This window comes from Cinclus cinclus, chromosome 2 (genome assembly GCF_963662255.1).
Source record: "Cinclus cinclus chromosome 2, bCinCin1.1, whole genome shotgun sequence".
Classification (NCBI taxonomy): domain Eukaryota; kingdom Metazoa; phylum Chordata; class Aves; order Passeriformes; family Cinclidae; genus Cinclus; species Cinclus cinclus.
The window spans coordinates 9,269,517-9,289,843 of NC_085047.1; the positions used below are offsets into that span (position 1 = coordinate 9,269,517).

Sequence of the window (20,327 nt, forward strand, 5' to 3'; positions counted from 1 at the left end):
GGACAAGTAAAAATTACCTATATTCAGTGACTTAATGCAACAGTAGAACTTTAATAGATCATATTTGTATCATACTGAATTTTAGGTTCTGGCAATTAAATAGGATAAAGGCACTTCAGAAAATATGTCTACAGCTCATTTGTTTTAGATTATAATCTTTAATGTAATTAACAGAAGTAGGAAGCTCATTCTCAATGGCATTGTTTGTAAAATTCATTTATGGTTTTATCACATTTTGACTGTTTATTAAAAAAAGTAAAGTTTTGTATCCCATATGTTTTTTACCATGCTATGTAAAGTTTCTGGTTAAATTCAACCACTTAAAATGTAGATCAGTTCTACAAAGAAGCTACAAGCACAAACTAGTGTAAAAAGGAGGAATGCCAATTTGCTCCAAACGGAGCAAAAGAGTAAATTCTTAAAGAATGCAAGAGCATCTGGGAAGGGACTACAGTTGTCTTGGTTTTCACAGCTAGTGCTGAGGAGAAATTTCAGAGTGTTACAAATATATGCTGCTTTTTATTCCCAGGGAGTCAAGGGCACAAGAAGGGTGCTCGGACCCCAAAGGCTCCCAAGCAAGCTGGCATGAACTGGACAGATCTTCTGCCACCTCCTCCAGCACATCCACCTCCCCACAGCAACAGCGAGGATTACAGCATTTCAGTGGATGAAAGGTAAGAAAGAGGAAGACATTGTCCACCTCCCACTTTAATCGCTAGTTAATTGAAGTGTGATTTGGCCTACAAGCTGGCAGTGAGACCTTCCTCCAGCACTGGTGCTGCTCGTTGGGCTGTAGCATGGCAGTTTTGGAGAGCACTTGGTGACAGTGGTGTGCATCCACTCGGCACATCCTTACTGAGCTGTTCTCAAGAGCACAGAGAGCTATGGTTTGTCTCTGGGCTGTTAATACATGTGTCAGATATGCTAATTACACAGTGCAAATTTAAGTCCTTATTTTCTTAAAAAATTAATTTTAGCTATGACCAAGAAATTCCTTGTCCTGTGCCACCTGCAAGGATGTATCTGCAGCAGGATGAGCTAGAGGAAGAGGAAGAAGATGAGCGAGGTCCTACTCCACCTGTCCGAGGAGCAGCTTCCTCTCCAGCCGCTGTCTCCTATAGCCATCAGTCAACTGCCACTCTCACCCCCTCTCCCCAGGAAGAACTCCAGCCCATGTTACAGGACTGTCAGGAGGATCTGGGACACACACAACACCAACCTGACCGGAGGTGTGTGAATGCAAATGTAGCGAGAGAGATGTGACAAGAGTCATCCAAGCCCCACTGAAAATTCCTGTTGGATTTAGTGAGGCCAGCAATTTCCCCGTTGTTCTGTTGCTATTTAACTTCTATTCCAGGATGCTAGAACTATTTTAACCTAAGAAAGAGGTAATTAAGTTGCTTTATTGTTGTACCATGGGAAGAAGTGCAGTATATCACTTTAGGGTACGTACGATGCTGACATAAGTTAAATTCGCAGTCATCAGGTTATTAAAGTGGTATCGTTAACACAGCTTACCATATAATTACAGTTCCATTGTTTCCAATAGATTTACTGCATTATTACCATAAAATAGCATGCATTATTTCACAGTAACTGTGCAATTAACTTGTCACCAATATGTATGAATATATATAAATATATAATTTATATAACCTATAGATTTTCCTCCTCTCATAAATCCTAATACAGGAAATTACTGCTTGCAAAATTCTCTTAACATTTCCATCTAACCTTATTTAAAGGAATGACCAACATTAATAAAGGCAGATACTTACTACAGGGAAATTTTGTTTCTTCTGTGAGTTGTTTTTACAACGGTTTTGCATATAAACTCTCACAGCTTCTCTCCCATAAAACAGTGAATTCTGAATGAGCCCTTTTATGTATTATGCTTGCATCTCTTGGCTTTTTTTAAGAAGGCATAGCTTTTCCATCCCTAGTGATGGACTTTTATTATCTTTTTCCTCCAGTGGTTTGAACATATTGTTTATTGTCACAAATATATAAACTTACCTGCAGCATTCTATGTAGAATTTCTATTTTTAGCAAAATGCAAGCCTCTTACAATGAAATTTATATGATTTTTCTGAGTAGACTGTAGAACTTGAATTTTTCAACGTAAGTTACTGTATATTTATAGGTATACTTCCCAGAATGTTTTTTTTAAAAGTTAGGTTATCTTCATGGTTCCCATTTTTTAAGTAGGCAGTAGTTATGCATCTTTTTTTTAAAGGGGCCTATATCTGCTTTTATTTTAGCTCCCCCCAACTTGCTCTGCCTTGGTTTGTTTCCTTTACTCTTTATGGTAACACTTGTACTGTGTATCTTTCCTCTTCTTTCCTTTCCTCTTCCTTATCTTCCTGAGTCTTTAAAATCAGTCTTCTCATTAGTGGACAGCTAATTTCCTGTAATTTCCATTGGTCCTGGTATGCTGGTCCACAGAAGTGTTCATTTTAATCTCTGAGAAAGATTTTTGGGGGTTATTTGAGAGGTAAAACTAGGTGGACACAAATGAAAAAGGGTAAAGCTAATTGACCAACAGTCATGAGTGACTTTACAGAATCTGTGATTTTCTGGAGATTGGGACATGTGTCCTGACGTACAGAATGGAGTAGACACAGAAGCAGATGTATACAAACTTGCATAACCAGTCAGCAACTACCTGGAAAGCCAAAAGTTTGCTCAACACTAAAACTCCTGGCTGGTCACCATCAATGCCATCCAAAATAGTGGCAGGAGGAGCTGGAAGGATGCTCCAATATAAGCTCCTAGGGCATACAATTTACTCTTTTTGTGGACTGAAAATAAAAATGTATCTTCATTTTGTCTCTCCTACAGTGGTTAAGTCTAGCTTTGCTGAAAGTTTTAGAATTTGTTAGTGACTAATTTTATCTCTTCCATCTTACTTTTACAAATGCTGTTTCTTTTCTTTTTGCCGCATCCATCTCATAATTTTACAAGTAGTCATATAATTCTATTTATTTGATATGTAAGGCTTGGCTGACTACCTGTTCCATCTGCTGGCGTTGATATGACCCAGGGCTGCTGTTGAGGAATTGGGTGTCCTGTGCTCAGCAGCTATTAACCCATTCTGGAAGGGTAGGGTCCTGCTTCTAATGTGGTTGGGCAATACTTTAAAACTCAGAATAATTCCAAGTGGTGCCTTTCCACATTGATTTGGGGTGTTTTGTGAATGGTGGGTTTTTAGTGAAAACAATGCCTGAAATGCTGTTTGTCATACTTATTAGCTTTACTCATAGTTACGCTGAATATTATTTTGCTTGCTGGTCAGAACCAGGCATCTAGAATAGGTGGTAATGGTGTACTGTAACATTTCTCTGTCTAGTGAGCCTGCTGTAAATATAACAAACTGAAATAAAAACCCGTGCTCTGGAGGAGTCAAAAAGGAGAGAAAAAACCTAAAGTTTTAGTGGGATAGCAGGTGTTATCAGTGTTAAACCCAGAGCTGAGATATGAGACAGTGTCACTGTTAAAGCAAGAACCTGCATGAGATAAAGGGAAAGAAGTATTGTTAATTTTGTGTGCCCATGAACCAGCTGCTCTCAATTAGCCTATCCCTAAGGGTCGGCAGCCAAACTACGTTTTCAAGAGCCCTAACATATTTTACAAACAGTTGCCTGTCTTCTAATACCAAAACCTAGAGAAGAGACAAATACATCACAAGGAGATTTGTCGCAAGAGCCTTAAATTTAGGCAGTAAGACTTTATTGGGCAAGCTCCCTAGTCAAAGCAGGTACAGGTTCCAGGCAGTGACAGCTTCTGGGATTTTGGGGGTGGTTTTATTGAATGATTATTGGGTATTTATCCCCAACTATTCTTTATTCTGTTCAGTACTTAATGCAGCAAGTGAAAAAGAGTGATGATGTGGTCCAGGGAGGATCCTATTTGTTCTTGTTATAGAGTATTAGGTTTCCTTGCTAACATTTCTTTTTGAAAATTAATATATATTCCCATTTATTAAAATTAAAAAACAAAAAACAAAATTGTGTGTCACCCACACAAAAGAGTCAATATAACCATGACAGTCGCCATTTCTCAATGAGATAATAAGAGGGCAAAATTGACAGAGGAAAATTACTTAGAAATTTTTTTCAAAGCAGACTGTAGTAGAAATTCCTGGTGAGCATAGCCAACAGGAGAACCATTACTGCAGAAAGTGTGTTTTCCTGCCAGACAAATGGCAATTAAAGAGTGTGTCCGTGGCCCTGTGAAGAACTGTTGACAATGTTGCTACCTGGAACTTCTGAGTGAAGTATTAACTAATCTTGAATATTGATCTGATATCTTATGCTTTGCCTTCTTAAACTGGAGATACCATTACTGACAAATTATGATGTAAATTGGTTAACCTACAAATCTGTATGTATGTTGGTACCCATAAGGCCTGGAACTAACACTGTGGTAGAAAATTACTTTATTTCATCACCTAGATCAATTTAATGAAATTGCAGTCTCTCTTTTCATATCTTTCTGAATCACCAGGGTGGGTGGAGGGAAGATAATGTTAATGGAGCAATCTATTTGGATAGATGCATCCGTTGGCATCACTAGTTTCAAGCTATATGTTTACAGTTATTTCTTTTGCTTATACTCTCAAGGGTGCACAAATAATTTCTTTGATAGCCACATGATCTGTAACCAACTCTTCGCTTAGCTCTACATCTTTTATTTAGGGAAAATGAACAGCTTTATCATTAAAGTCAGTGATAAAGGAACTGCATTAAAAAATCAAATTTCTTTGTGATAGATTTCAAGCTACAAAGCTGTCAGTTCTGATTTACAGCAAAAGTATAAACTAAAAAAACAAACCTGAGCATTTCAGATATAAATTAGGTTGATTTACAAAGACAGTCCAAGCTTCCTGGGAAATAAAAAAACCCTGTTTTCATCAGTCTGCTCTGTTACATCATTTCAGTTCTTCTCACCCTTGTGTTTTTATGCAGACGTCAGCCTGTGAGTCCTCCACCCCCTCCAAGGCCCATCTCCCCACCACATACGTATGGATACATCTCAGGGCCCTTGGTGTCTGACATGGATACTGACGCCCCAGAAGAGGAGGAGGATGAGGCGGATATAGAAGTGGCCAAGATGCAGAACAGGAGGCTCCTTTTGCGTGGCCTGGAGCAAACCCCCGCTTCCAGCGTCGGGGATTTGGAGAGCTCTGTCACAGGGTCCATGATCAATGGCTGGGGCTCAGCCTCTGAGGAAGACAACATCTCCAGCGGGCGCTCCAGCGTGAGCTCCTCCGACGGATCCTTCTTCACCGACGCCGATTTTGCACAGGCTGTGGCGGCAGCCGCCGAGTACGCCGGGCTCAAAGTGGCCAGGAGGCAAATGCACGAGGCAGCAGGAGGTGAGTTGTCCTCTGCTCCTTGGGAGAGCCAAAAAAAGTGTCCATTGTGAAATGAACCTGTGCACAGGTGCTTTCTGAACTCCTCCTCTTCGCATGTTCAGATGTCAGGGAGAGGCAGAAAAGGAGTTTTGGTGAAGCAGTTCAAATAAATTGTTGCTCTGCAGTGTTTTTCATAAGTAGTTCCTAGTTCTTTGGTCTCACTGATCATGTACAAACATCAACCCTGCTGAAGGATTTATACTCAGAACTGAATGAGAGGGGGAAAAGAAAAGGATTATAGAAGTCTATCTTTTCCCCGTATAAAGCTCCCAGTGTTTTCAGTCACTCTACGAGATCTAATTCCTCTCTACTGAAATCTCCAAATAAATTGCAAACCTTCAGAGTCATATTTTCCTGGGATTATTATTTTTTTTTTTTTGAGGAGTTCTGTTCAGGCTTTTACTGTTGTATTTTTGGGATGAACTAGCTTTGTGTTGGCTTCATATTTTGATAGCTGTTATGAGTTACATTTTAAATTATATGTATTATATATATATATATATACACACACATATATATATACAGCATATACAGCAGAGCCTTATGCATATGTTTGTGTGTTCACTCTTCCTTTCTCCTGAAATACCATCCAGCATATAAAACATGATACTTAAAATACTTCATTTTTTACAACATGCTGGATACTAGTAGCACTGGATATATATAGGTAATCAGTAATTTTAGTAGGCCAAATGGATATTATTGCACTTAATCTAAAGAATAAGAGCACATCAGATTGGATGCGGGTTTCAGGCAGTTCCATGAATGTTTTGACAATCAATCCTATTAAACTGCCAGACCTGGAGAAGCGGTACTCTGTCACAACTGTGTCCACCCTGACTCCACAGATTTTCAACCTTCCTCCCACTTGTGACATCCTTTCCCAGTTAACAGTCCTTTGTTTCATTTCAACACAGCTGTTCATCATGAAGAGTGAGAGGGGATGTAATTTAGTAAATCTGGATGAAATCCTGACCAATTGAAATATGTGGCAAAACTCCCATTCGTACCCATGGGGCCAGGATTTTATCCATTTTGTACAAATAAATTTCTATAAATATGTGTCATGACTTACATATTTAGAAAAGTCTTTTTGCATCCAGTTGCTATTATTTTTGCAGCAGTTAAGTTCATGTTATGCAACAATTTCTATATATTGATATTACGTGTGCCTGACTGCATGTCCTTAAAACGTTACAGTTCTTGTCTGCAGATAATCTGTGATAAAATGCCAGCCATCCAGCCTCGATGGAAAACTCACTTAAAGTGCCAGAGGGGACTTTTGTACCCAAGACCTGCTGGTCATTTGCTCTGCTTATGGCAGGGATGACCTCATGTGGCCCAAGCTACGGGAGGGGAAACCTGAAGGGGAAATATTTTTTTCTTTCCAGAAACTGGCTGGGTGGGAATCCTGCTTGTGCCTGCCTGCTGATGGACTTTATGCTCCTGGGGCAGGAGCTACCAGCTACCAAGCAGCTGGGTAATTTCTGTGCAACCAAGCCAGCCTGCCTAATGATAGCATAGCAAATGCTTTGATTTAGCTACAGCCCATTCTAAAACTGGATGAGTTTTACTATCGTTCCAACAGTGCATTTTTAGGTTTTGTACAGCTAGAGAATTCTGATGCGAAAGGAGAAAGTATGAGAAGTCTTATTTTAGGTAAGAAAAATAATTGCTATTGTTTTGTAACCATTTGCAGGCCGTAGACATTTTCATACATCACACTGTCCCAGACCCACCAGCCCTGTATCTACCGACAGCAACATGAGTGCTGTTGTAATACAGAAGGTCCGACCTGCCAAAAAGCAAAAACACCAGCCAGGACATCTGCGCAGAGAAGTCTACACAGATGGTGAGTCCACTGAAACGGGTGAAAGCCTCAGTGAACCTTTCTAAATATGCATTCAGTGCGTGTGCGTGAAATTTTTCCACAGAGATAACACTGTGTTTCAGAATTCAGTGATTTGTGTTTCCTGTTGCTAAACACGCTGAACAGTTTAATCATTTTAAATGGCAGAGTTCCTTAATACTGTACATTGATGCCTCCACTCCAGAGCCTTGCACCTGTTTTCTATGGTGTCCTAATCGGCTAATTACCATCATTATTTAAGACCCCAGATAGCTTAAATAGTACAGTCATTGAGAATAATGCGTGGTTAGGATTAAAATCTTCGGTCACGTGGCTGACTATTAAAACCTTCAGAATGTGTCTTTTCCTGAAGAAAGAAAAAAAAAAAAAAACTAACCTCACCATTCAAGTGGTGGACAGCACAAATCAGTGAATTGTAATCCTGACCGCAGCATTGTTGCAAGCGGTTACTTTGTGAGTGAAAGCAAAATCTAATCATCCTCTCTCGTGCCTTCACACACAATATCAGCTCTTGCTGAAAAGGTAGTGCTTGTATTCTCTTGGGGGTGTAGGATGATAATGCAAACATTGTGATGTTGTCTAGAGAGAGCCTTTAATGAAAATGCCTCAGGTGGTGCAGCTTTTATTAAAGCAGTGCCTTCGAGTTGTATAAAACAATACGTGGGCTTTGTTGGAAATTCATGTAAGATAAATTCCCCAAGACTTAACCCACCTTGTCAAGTTTGCTGGATTTGCTAACAGGAGGGAGATGTGGGGGAAGGAGAGGGGAGGGGAGGGAAGGGTAAAGGAAAGAAGGCAGAGCTCCCCACCTCCTGCTTCTCTGCAACAACAATCTGATTAGGACTTTCATTACCAGCCTGAAATTTTTCAAAGAGGGGCATCATTTGCCATTATCATATGAAAGGCTAATATTATAGATCCTTATCCAGGGTTACAAGAAGGGAGTTTTGAACCACTTCTCCCTGTGATTCCTGCCACTTGACGAAAGAATTTAATACAAAGCTCAAAGCACGAATGAGCAGAAGTAATTTAGCAATGAGTGGTTGTCCGTGCTATTATCTGCACTTTATTCTGAGTATTTTCTCTCAGTAGCATCTATCTGATATTAGGCTGCATTAAATGCTGGCATGACACAGTGCACCTGGACCTCTTGGCTTGTGCCCAGGCTCCTTCTGTCAGCAAAACTGAGCTGTCGGAGTATTATCTGATTTCAAGAGGTTATTACAGTGGTTTTGTGCATGTTTGCTTCTGTGAAAGGACAACACAAGGTGTAGATCCCAAAATTGTACCAGAAATGTTATGTTTATGAGACTCTTGTAATGGCGTTTCACAGGATTTTATTGACATTTTATCAGCTTTTATTCTCTTGAAGAGAATGCTCTTAACTGAGTAATTGGCAGAGCATCAAGTCCCAATACAAGCACAATAGCTAGAACATTCGAAATAAATAAATAAAGGTGTTTTATGTGGCCATTTGCTTCTAACATGGGGATAAATAAGACATGGGCCTGTATTTGATGACACGTTTTTGTGAAAGTAGTTATCCAGAGTTAAATCATAAAGCCACTGTCATTAGATATTGCAGTATAGATTTGACAATCGTGATCAATATTTGTTTTGTGTTATGTAGCACCTGCTTATTTCAGCATATTTTCTAGTTAGGTAAGAATTTCCACTAACCTCTTTATAGTGCAATGCAGTGTGGTCATTCAGGGGATAGCAAATTTCAGCTTTAGCTCCTGCAGATCTAATAAAATCTAGTTCAAAGGTTGAAGGACTTGTTTGGTTTTGATTTTTTTTAATAATTGTTTTTTTCCCTCAGTCTATTTGCATAAGCATATTTGGAACCTTACTGTATTCACTTTAATAGCTACATCTACTATATTTTGACCCTTTAGACCTAGCTATAAAGTAAAATATAGTACTTGTTTTCCTTAGGTGGAAAAAAGTGGTATGGATGCATGAATGAAGCATTTAAGCACAACTGACCTTTCTGAGATAGTCTTAGGTTTTTATACTGGCTTGATGACTGTTACCATTTTTTTAAGGGAGTGCCTGGTACAGAATTGCTTTTTTTTCTCATAATGACTGAACATATATGTGTTTGTAGTAGTGGGGTGTATAAAAAGCAGAAACATGAAATAAATACTAAAAAGAGAAAAATATCTTCCTTCATTACTTTCTCAGCCTCTAAAATGGAATTTTAAAGATTTGCATATGAAGAATTTTCTTCTGTTCCCAAATTACCTGAATTAGTACTTGCTAATACTTCTATGAAATACAAGTGTGATGAAGAATTTAAATGATTAGTTGACAGGATGGATAGATATATAAAAAATTAAAGATTTTCATGAATGGTTGAATATGCCAGGAGTATTATCAACAGTGAAATATTCTTTAAGAATTCTCTAATTTATTTTCTTCATACAGAACTATCTGTGGAAGAGGTTGGTCTTTCTGAAGATGTGTTTGTTACTAATGTAGCAATAAAAGGCCTACTACTACCTGTTTTAAAACAGAATGCTCTCTGATCTACACTGCATTGTCCAAGTAGCAAAATTTTTGTATTTTCCGTGGGCATTCGTTCAAGTCAGTTGCTTCTTCATGTGGGATGGGATTTCAGCTCACTTGTTTTGTTCCTTCACAACCATCCAGGCAGTGAAATGTTCTTCTTATTTGTTGCTAAAAATCCTTGCTCAGTAGGTGGTAAGAATTAAAATGTATGAATTTTTAATTGCTCTTCATCTAGCCTTTTAAGGGAGTTTACGAAGAATGCACTACAAGAACCAACTAGCAGATGCACCCTCCTTCTCAACTTTGACTGACCTACTTACATCTTTAATTTAGAAAACCAAACTTTAAAAGACTATGTTTATCTTTTCCAAAACTATATATGGGAGACTCTCTTCTGAATGGTCTTGAATTGATTTATCAGTTGTTATAAACGCTAGAATTGTAAGCATTTAGATAAAAAGGATAAAACTATTTTGCCATTGTTCTGATTCAGAGGTCTTTCGATAGAAATTATGCATTTCACAGTTCACATGAGATTTTTAAAATCCTGATTCTTCTTTAAAGATAAGTGATAAAAAAATACTAAATAGTTTTGCAGTTAACTGGCTGAGACTGAACTGAGTTACTTAGCTGTTATTACCAATGACGTGACATCAGGGCAACTGAATTTCTCACAAAAAGCAGTTGAACATTTGCCAAATATTCCTCGAATTTTCACTTGGAAATGTTTTACCCTTTATGCATGCCAGCACCATTTGTACTTTTGTCTCCCTCTGTCTGTGCAGTACAAAAATTTGCTTGTGTGAAGCAGATTTTAGCAAGGTACAAAATAAGCTGGAATGAATTTCTTACTCTGCTAAAAATCAGCTTGTTACTCAATTATAATAATTTTGACATGCTTGCCCTCTTCTCAGTCCTTACTTGAGTCCATTTTGAGATATTTTGTAAATACCAAATTTCTTTACTTGAAGGACCTTTAGTGGAGTGAAAATTGTTTGATAATTATGCAAATGTACATTAAAAAAAAAAAGCTACAGGCCACAGCTTTTGTACATCACATTGGGTATTGCTGTATTAATTGTGTACAGTGCGATCCATGTTTCTTGAGAGAAAAAGCATGAAAACAACTTCACTACATGAATAATAGCTCGGATTATGATGTGTCTGGAAATCTTAAATGCTGTCTAAGGTTTTTTAAGTCAGAAACAATCTTGACTTTTACGTACCAGCATGAATGTGCAATACACCAAAAATTCATTTTGTGTCTTAGAGAATGATATAATGGCCTAGGTTGGAAGGAAGCCCAAAGGTTATCTGGTTCTAACCCCACTGCCGTGGCCAGGGACACCTTACTAGACCAGGCTGCTCAGAGGCCCATCCAGTCTTGCCTTGAGCACTTCCAGGGGTCTTCTTCAGTATTGCATCAAATCTAGAACTCTGCCTTTTTCTTCAGGGAATGACTGAAAAATCTGCAGCTTGATAGGGTTTAAAAGAGAGATTTGCCTAATGAAGTCTATTTCCCTCATTGGTCACTACTTACTGTTAAATTTTATGCTTATTTGTGGTTTCTCCACTTTAGCATTAAACTAATTTAGCAGATTATTTTTCCCCAATACTGTTTTGCTTGTGCTCTGGTCCCTGTGTGTGTTCTCATTTAGAAAATGATCATCTTTCCTTTCAAAAGACACCTATGGAAGGTTTCTCCTGTAGGCTGAACTATGAAATGGCATCCATTAATTGTTTGAGTTACTGGGGAAGCAGGATAACAGTAATACATAGACATGAATAAAACATTTGAACACAGCTGACCTTTAACAAATACTTCTGAGTTCTTTCCATTGGTTTGATGTTGCTTTGTGATTTATTTTTTATTCCTTACAATGGAAGCTTCCATTTTGCTTTTAATAAGAAGTGTGCCAGTTTGTACTCGAGGAGGCAGATTGAATCTGGATTTTCTCTGTGATCTGAGCTGTTAAAATAAATACCACAGGGGTGTAATAGTGTCGACCTCTGAAAGGGATTTTTTTTTTTTTATTTCCCTCTGTTAAGGATTCTTCTCAGTCAGAAGTACTGTGTTATAATGAAGATTTTTATAGTTTCCCTGCAGGTTGCAAAAACGTTCTTGAAAGCGAATATCACTTTTCTTTAGTTACTACTGTATCATAGAGCTGCTTCCAGTTTATGAAACTTTTTATATCAATGCATCTTCCCTTTCCATAGTCGAGATTCAACACCACTTTGTTCATTGTCCTGCGTAGCTGGATAGGATTCTTGAACAAAGCAGTTTGTTCTAAGCTGTATTTTATAGGCTACAAGGATGTTCCTTCCCTTCAGTATTCATTCAGCCAGTGCACTGCCATGCCACATCTGCTGGACACTGGCTCCACGGGTGGCTGAAAAGGCTGATGTTGGATAGCTACACTCCCTTTTCATCAGCAGGTTCAAGAGAAGGGCTGCTCGGTGCTTTGTTACAGAGCATGTAAGACACAAGGCTCTGCATTGTCCTGGTTTCAGCTGGGGTAGAGTTAATTTCTTCTCAGCAGCTGGTACAGTGTTTTGTTTTGGATCAGAATGAGAATGGTGTTGATGATGTTTTTTTTACTAAGTCGTGTTTATCCCAAGTCAAATACTTCCCCCCCCACCCGCCTTGTCTTATGCTCTGCCAAGTGAGGAGGTGCACAGAAGAAACTAGGAGGGAGCATAGCTGAGACAGGTGACCTGAACTGACCCAAGGAATATTTCACCCTGTGGAATGTCATGTCCAGTATATTAACTGGGGATTTACCCAGAAGGGCCCACCTGGGTTCAGGAAGGGGATCTGGCATTGGTCAGTGGGTGGTGAGCTTTGCATTGTGCGTCACTTGTTTTACCCTTGTTATTATCACTATTATTATTGCTTATCATTACTGTAGTATTTTATTTTTCAATTATTAAACTGTTCTTAGCTCAACATACAAGTTTTACTTTGATTCTTCTCACCATTCCACTGGGGTGAGAGAAGAGATGTGGAAGGTTGAGCAAGTGGCTGAGAGGAATTTCACCTCCAGTTGGTCTTAAAATCATGACAGTCCTTTCTGGTGCCCAACACACACCCCAAAGGGTTGAGATGAGGACAGATCTGACCACAGTGTGTTGAAAGAAAAGCATCTGTGATTCCAGAGGCCTACACTTCTGAGTTTGATTATCTTCATCCACTTCTGAATCAATCTGTCCCCATCTGAGGGAAGACGTATTGTGAGAAAAAAGTTTTCCTAAAGAAGGAAAGTATTGTTGCAATCTCCAAAGGCTAATTCTGAGTTTCTCCTTTTTTTTCAACCTTGTCCAAGTTCTGTAATTACTAACAGTGTTCTGTGAGGGATGAGGTCCATCTTCAGCCTTGCTTTGGAAGAACAGTTCTTATGCTCAATAAGCTTTAGTCTGGATTCTCATGATTTTATGCACTGGGCTTTCAAGGAACGTATTACACACAACTCTGAGGTCTTAGGCAGACTTCACATGAATTTTCACATGATTGCTGAATTGTAGGAGGCTATATACTTCTTCAGAACAACACTTTCTGCAGCAGGTATTGACTCTTAAGATCACATGGCTGCGGATCTTCTGTGATCCAGAAATTCAAATTTGCACCTACAGGGCTGGGCAGCCCCATAAAGGTATTTTGGTTTGCTGTTTGGTGGCAGGACCTCACAGGACATTTTTAGAAGAGGCAGTCTGAGTGCTATTCTGATGGCTGGAATTAGAGACTTTCAGTGCTGAGGCTGTGTACTGAGCAGAGGTTACCTCTGTAAACCAGGTTTAACACTTGCAGATAACAAAGGAACACAACACAACTGATTCTGTGCTTCCTTGCCAAGTATGTTGTAAGGCTTGGTGCTGTGACCACTGCCCTGTGAGCCTGTTCCAGTGCCCAGCCACTCTGGATGAAGAACCTGATATCCAACCTAAACCTCCCCTTCATTGGGATTCAGCCACTTAGTTATCCAAGCTTACATTATGCCTTTTTTGGCTTTGAAAACGACAGTCCTTTTTCTTAAAAGGTACCTGCAAATAGTGAGTGTTAAGTAGATAGTCAAAATTAAGTCTCAATAGTCAATTGTTTACCTTTAGCTGCTCTCGAAAACTGCTAAAATTCAACAAACAAACTAGCCTGATGGGATTTTTTTTTGTTTGTTGTGTGGGTTTTTTTCACCAAGACAGTGGAGTTATTACAGCAGGATATAATTTCCCTGAAGTCCTACCTTAGGAACCATACTTTTTGACATCTTTCTTCCTCATCATTCCAGTCCAGCCAGTTGATAAAATCTCCAGTCTTAAGACAGGTCAAGGATAATTCCAAGATATGTCACCAGGTGAATGTGGCGGGTGGTTCCCAGTAAGCTTACACAGAGTAATTCTGCATTACTTCATCTTTCCACAGGGCTAGATCAAGACACTTATGTTTTGTGTCACTGGAAAAACTCTCAAAAATGTCTGGCATCTGCCGTATCTGAACTTATATGTATATATTAGATACCTACTTTTTCTTACTCAGGAGTACTACCTTTATTTTTGGCCCAGTTTAGGTAAATTTCAGTTGAAACATTCTCTTGAATAGACTGATAATTAGCTGTATATATAGTGATGGTGTTTGAAAAACACAGCTGCTCCCTGATTTTTGTGGAAATAGAAATGCACACTGTTACAAAATGCTGGTTACAATTTTTAATAGTGAAGGGTTTTTTTCTAGCAATTTCACTTGAGAATATTAACCATATCTCACTTTTTTTAACCTCTTGTTCTTTTATATCCCTGTGAATTGTGCCTGTAGCTTTATTGTGAACTGCTGTTGAATTGCCACTTCCTTGCTTGACTCCTATATTTTCTCTACATTTATAGTCCACAGAGCACTGTTGTATCCTGATGAACAGTATACTTATTCTAGTTTCATGTCCTAATGCAAGAGTAGAAAAATATAATGAAGTCAGTTATGTATGTGCCTTATAAATAGTTTTTAAAATATAAATATAAATATTTTTAAATATTTAGAATTTTAGAACCCCTTAAGCTGTGCTGAAGAGAAAAAATCCAGAAGTCTTTGTGTCTTGTCTCTTTTTTTTTGCCTGAGAGTTTATTACTTCATTGACTGACTGTGATTTTTTTTTTAAATATGTCATGACATACTCACAGACATCAAGGGTATGTGCGTTATTTTAACCTACTGTTTTAAAAGATTGCAATAATAGATACAGTTTATCCTTACATATGTCAGCAATGCATCTGATACACTTTCTCACATCCTAGCCTTTTTGCTTTAATGCTCACTACACTGGAGACCTTGGGCAACTGCAGGACAAGCTGCTGTGTTGGTGAATGGACTTAACATATCCTTCCTGACATTTGCTATTTTTTTGCTATCTGTAACTCTTTGTTGATATCCATAACTGATATATTAATATCCAAGTGCCTAAAGTTTGCTGCAGTTTTTTGTCATGATTTTTAAGAATATATTGTGATTTGAAAAGGCAGGGAAAGCTCATCTTTTGTGTTTTTTAAAGCTCAAGCTTTTTGGAAAAAACCCATCAGCAGTTTTAACAGTAACATAATATATTTGGGGTGGAGAGAGGAGGGCAGAAAGTAAACAAGAGCGTCTGTTTCTTCAGTTCAAGTCAAATATTATTTCTAAATTTCAGTAGTGCATGATGTCATTATGCACATAATTGCTCTTCTCTTTCAACCCCACAGATCTGCCCCCTCCTCCTGTGCCCCCTCCGGCCGTGAAGTCCCCGACGGCGCAGTCCAAGTCGCAGCTGGAGGTGCGGCCGGTGATGCTGCCCAAACTGGCCTCCATGGAGGCGAGGACGGACAGATCTGCGGACAGGAAGGGAGCGAGCTACAAGGGCAGGGAGGGGGCGGAGGGCAGGCAGCATCCCGACGTGAGGACGGGCTCGGGGGAGCGCAGGGAGCCCCAGGAGCCGCCGAGCGACGGCAAACCGCGAGCCAGCAAAGCACCAAAACGAGACGGCACACCAGCAAAAAGTCATCTTCTTCAAGGTCATTCTGCCTGCTCGGGGTCGGCTGGAGTGCTGGGTGTTGGTCCGCTGGGAGTGTTGCAGGCTGGCGATGTGAAATTAGAGCTGCTGAATTGCCACCTTTTATCGTAACTGTAGTGTTAATGTGGGTCGCACTGCAGGATCTCGTTAGGGTAAAGCAAGCTTATTACAAGCTTACAAAACATTCTTTTTTTCTGTTTTGCTGGCATTTGTCCCATTGTTTATTAAAGCTAATGCTGAGGAAACCAAGAAGAAATACTCCTTAACAGTTGTAAGGATCAGTATTCCTGCTTCCACCATACACTTGTAGTCTAGTTAAATTTACAGTAACTAATTATAATAAGGAGGCTGAGTGAAGTCAGACAGCAGATCTGTAAGTCAGAGACTTAACTTTCCAACCAAAGCATCAGCACTTGGCCCATTTTGCCAATTTATAGAGGACAAAAGGGCCAGAATGACACCTGGTTCTGTTTCAAGAGTAAAAAAAACCCTCATAATTGTGGATTAATTACAAATACTAACTCACATAGCGTTATATGAGCCAGACCTGATCGAAGTAATCTCTTATATATGGAAAGTGGTAAGTTTACTAATTAATGGAAAATGCCAAGAATTCACCAAGAGCACAGATAGATACAAATGCCTTGTTCTTGCTACCTACAGGTATTTAGGGATATCATCAGTGGTGTTTGGATATTTAGTTGGTTAAGTGGATACATGAATAAAAGTTTTATTGCAGTGGATTGCTGTAAAGTTATTAGAATACTACCATAGAGGATGGTGGTGAAATATTAACGCATGGCCACTGACTGTGTCTCAAATACAGCCTGAGAAATGCAGGGTCCAGTATTTAGATGGAATGAGTTCCTTGTATCCCATGTGTATTCTCATTTCCTCCTACTCTGTCATATCGAATATATACTACAAGGGGTGTGGCTTGTGTTTTTCTCATTTTCCTGTAGAACATAAACCAGGGATCCTAAATTGAAATGGAATGGACACTTATAATGAATTAGTTTTTCTGTAGTGAATGTTACCATGTAAAGACTATAAATTTACTTGAGAAACCTTCTATAATTCTGCTATGGAAGCAGGATATTTCATGTTCTCGTCAGGCATCATTTTAAACCTCCTGAGAATCATAAAAAGTAAATCAACTGCATGCAGAAATTTTAGGTTCACAGTATCTCTGGCCTATAAACATAACAATGTATGCATTTAATTATACAGAGGACATCCTGCCATACTCTAGACCAACGTTTCCAACATCAAATAATCCTAGAGATCCCAGCTCCTCCAGCTCCATGTCCTCAAGAGGGTCAGGAGGCAGACAGAGGGCAGATCAAGCAAATCTAGCCCGAAGGAATGTTGCAGAAATGCAAGTACTGGGAACCTATGAACAAGAAGAGGAAGAAGAAGAAGAGATGGAGGTAACTGCAATTGTAATACTGAAGATGACTACAGTAATGCTATTTTTTGTTTTTAGATGGATGCCAGGAAAAATGTTTATGAGCCAGAAATATTTCTGTTCAGGAAAATTAGTGCATTTATCTGTTCATTAATGTTATGCCCAATCCAAGCAAACAAACTAGGAATGTGTCAAAACATAAAAAACAAGTCCTACATAGTGTAATATAATTGTCATCACACTAAATCTAATGGAACAGAGCTTGTAGAAATGCAATATTTTGAAGAGCAGTTTACATTACCCAGATTCTTTCAAACCTGAAAATTAAGGTCTAGAGCATCTAAGAACACCATGACATTGCCTTTTACATATTTTGACAGTTTTATTCTAGATTTTATCGGATATTAAGATATGAACTTTTTCCTCTACTTTTTCTGCCTAATTATATTGATTCAATTTAAATACTATTGTAGAAAGGGTGACCAACACACGGTTGCACTGCTGTGCATAATTTAGAATAGTAATTATAATTTAAAGGGAGCAAACGTCTAGGAAGTATATAAAACAAATGCTAAATATTAAAGGTTAACGTGTAGTAATTTCTATCCCCTTTTTTAATACAGGAAACAGAAAGCTGAAGACAACGACATGTACTGTAACAGGCTTTTAAAATCTAATCAGAAAAAAAAAAAAATCACTTAAGATGCCTCAAGTCTGATGATGTTTGACGCCAGAAATAATGTTCAGTGCAATCAGAGTGTACAATTTTTCCTTTTTCCTCATGCCATCAGAATGCTAGTTTTCTTTCACTCATGCTTTGTAAGCCCTCCTCACTAGGAACGGCCCTCGCCTACTCCGTAACGCCGAGCGCGTCCCCTTCACTGCCCGAGGGAGGCTGCTCTTCGAGGTGCTTGGGCCAGCTGCTGCTCCAGGATTAGAACAGGAGGGAATTCCAGGGCCTGGGATTCCGAGGTTTCTCCCCAGCGTGGCGGTGCTCAGGGCTCCGCCAGCCCACCAGAGAGCCGGTGGGTAACACCGCAAGGGACGCGGCAGCGGTCACGGAGCTCCCAGGTGGACGTGGTGCAGAACGTGCTTTGGTTCTCACCCTGGTCTGCAGTCAGTGCAAACAGCATCTTGCAGTTTTAGCACCGCCTGTGTGTCTTGTGTTCTGCCAGTCTCTTGCTAACCTTTTGCAGATGATGCAGCTTGACAAATGAAAGTAAAATTAATTTGGGACAAGATGGCTCTTATTGTAAATATGTACTCATTTTAAGCCCCTGTGGTACTTTGATTTGTCTTTCCATTTTCATCATTAAATACATTCTTATTAAAAATGTCCTTTGGGATAGGCAGGAGGTAAGCCGATGTGATTGCTATTTGCCTAATCATAGCATGAGCAAGTTTATCTGAAACTTTTTTCTAATTTCCATCTTCAGCACTGCTTATGAAAAGAAAATCAATGGACATTTTTAATAACGATTAGGTAATATCATCAACTGCTACTGGCCCAAATCTCAGACCTCTACTTGTGTCAATTCACCTTAAAGAAGAAGTGCCACTTAAAGAAGTTTTGTTTGATCTTGGCGATGAATTTTTTTGTAATGCACTGCTTATCTTTTTTTTTTTTTTTTTGGTTTTAAAAGCACAATCACTAAACTTTGTTTGTAAACCATTGTAACTATTAACCTTTTTTCTTTGTCTTATTGAAAATGTTAAGCATTTGTTTGGGATATTTTTCATCTTTTTGTTAATGCTCTATGTTTGTATTTGGAATATTTGAATGATGACAGATGGTAAAGTTACAAATGTAAATGTGGGCCATAATCAAAACACTTCTCACTTTTCCTGGACTTACAGAAAATTACCAATTTTTCTGTGGCCTCTCTCAACATTGGATTATCATTAAAGCTGAAATAGAGGCATTAGTTGCATTGAATTTGCCAAATTATGTCCTCTGTCTGTAGATTTTCTGATCTTTTTTGTAATTATAAAATTTCTTTGTCATTGGTGCTAATGGAAAAATGTGTGTTTGTTTATTGACAACTATCAGGACTAGCCCCAATGAAAAAAAAAAGACAAAAAAAAAAAAAGTGTTTTGGTGTTTACCGAGGACTGAAATTTTTCATTTAGCTAATTTTTAAAGAAAGGTTCCATAGAAAGGTTGTGCAGTACTAAAGGAAAAATCCATGTGATTAATGTTTTCATTATGTTCATGTAAGAAACCTCATATTTTAGCCATAATTTTGCATACTGAGGATCCAATAATCAGAAAAGTAATTTTTGTCACATTATTTATTAAAAATGTTCTCAAATACATTACCTTTTCTGCGTAGTTTCTTGTGTTCCCTGAAGCATAATTTTAAGGGATATTCTAATTTTATTTCTATTGGCAAGAGCCAGGATCTTTTCCACTGAAGTCATGCAGCTACAGTAGCATGAACAAAGTGGGAGAGCTGGATGCAGCCTGGGATTTTGCATAATTACAGTTGATTGCCTTAAAGATCTGATTTCTGGGTGCTTCATGAACTGTGATAATGAAAACTTCCCTCAGCCTGCCAATTTCCAGGGGGAGCTGATGAAGAAAATCTGTACCAACAAAAGCATTCACCTCGGGGGTGAGACACATCAGTTGCAAAGGAAGTAAGATCCAAATAAGTGAAGAGAATGAATATTATGAGTCGATGTTTGTTGGGACCTGCAGAAATGCAAGTTTTCTTACCTGCCTGCTGTCCTGTGCTGTAGCCATTCTGTGGATGGCAGAGCCCTGCTGTGGATCATGGTGGAGTAGGATGACCCCTTTTCCACTCTCGTAGTTTCATAAGCCATACTGATCACCCTTTCCTTATCCACTCCTCTTCATCCCAAAAAAATTTTGCTGATTTTGACTGACACACTTCTCCGCTGTCTTGCCACAGAACACGGCTAGAGCCATAACAGGCACAGGTGTTTGTCATAACTGCAGCTTTGAAGCACATATGGAGGTCAGGTAGGATTAAGTTAAATGTGTACCTTTCTATGCAGATTTTTTTGGGATGTCTTCAGTCCTCGTGCCTCAGATTAGCATGCTTTAGAGCCAGCATTATCCAGGCA

At 38.9% G+C, this 20,327-nt stretch overlaps 1 protein-coding gene across 1 annotated transcript in view; it reads left to right on the forward strand.

Moving 5' to 3' along the window:
* ROBO1 (roundabout guidance receptor 1) overlaps positions 1-18,175 on the forward strand; it is a 488,203-nt gene extending 470,028 nt beyond the window's left edge. The window contains exons 25-31 of the mRNA XM_062510764.1: positions 530-674; positions 978-1,229; positions 4,968-5,377; positions 7,116-7,268; positions 15,522-15,830; positions 17,060-17,259; positions 18,029-18,175. Of these exons, the coding sequence (XP_062366748.1) occupies positions 530-674; positions 978-1,229; positions 4,968-5,377; positions 7,116-7,268; positions 15,522-15,830; positions 17,060-17,259; positions 18,029-18,175 (1,616 nt within the window). The remainder of the gene's footprint in view (positions 1-529; positions 675-977; positions 1,230-4,967; positions 5,378-7,115; positions 7,269-15,521; positions 15,831-17,059; positions 17,260-18,028) is intronic.
* Positions 18,176-20,327: the final 2,152 nt, after the last annotated feature.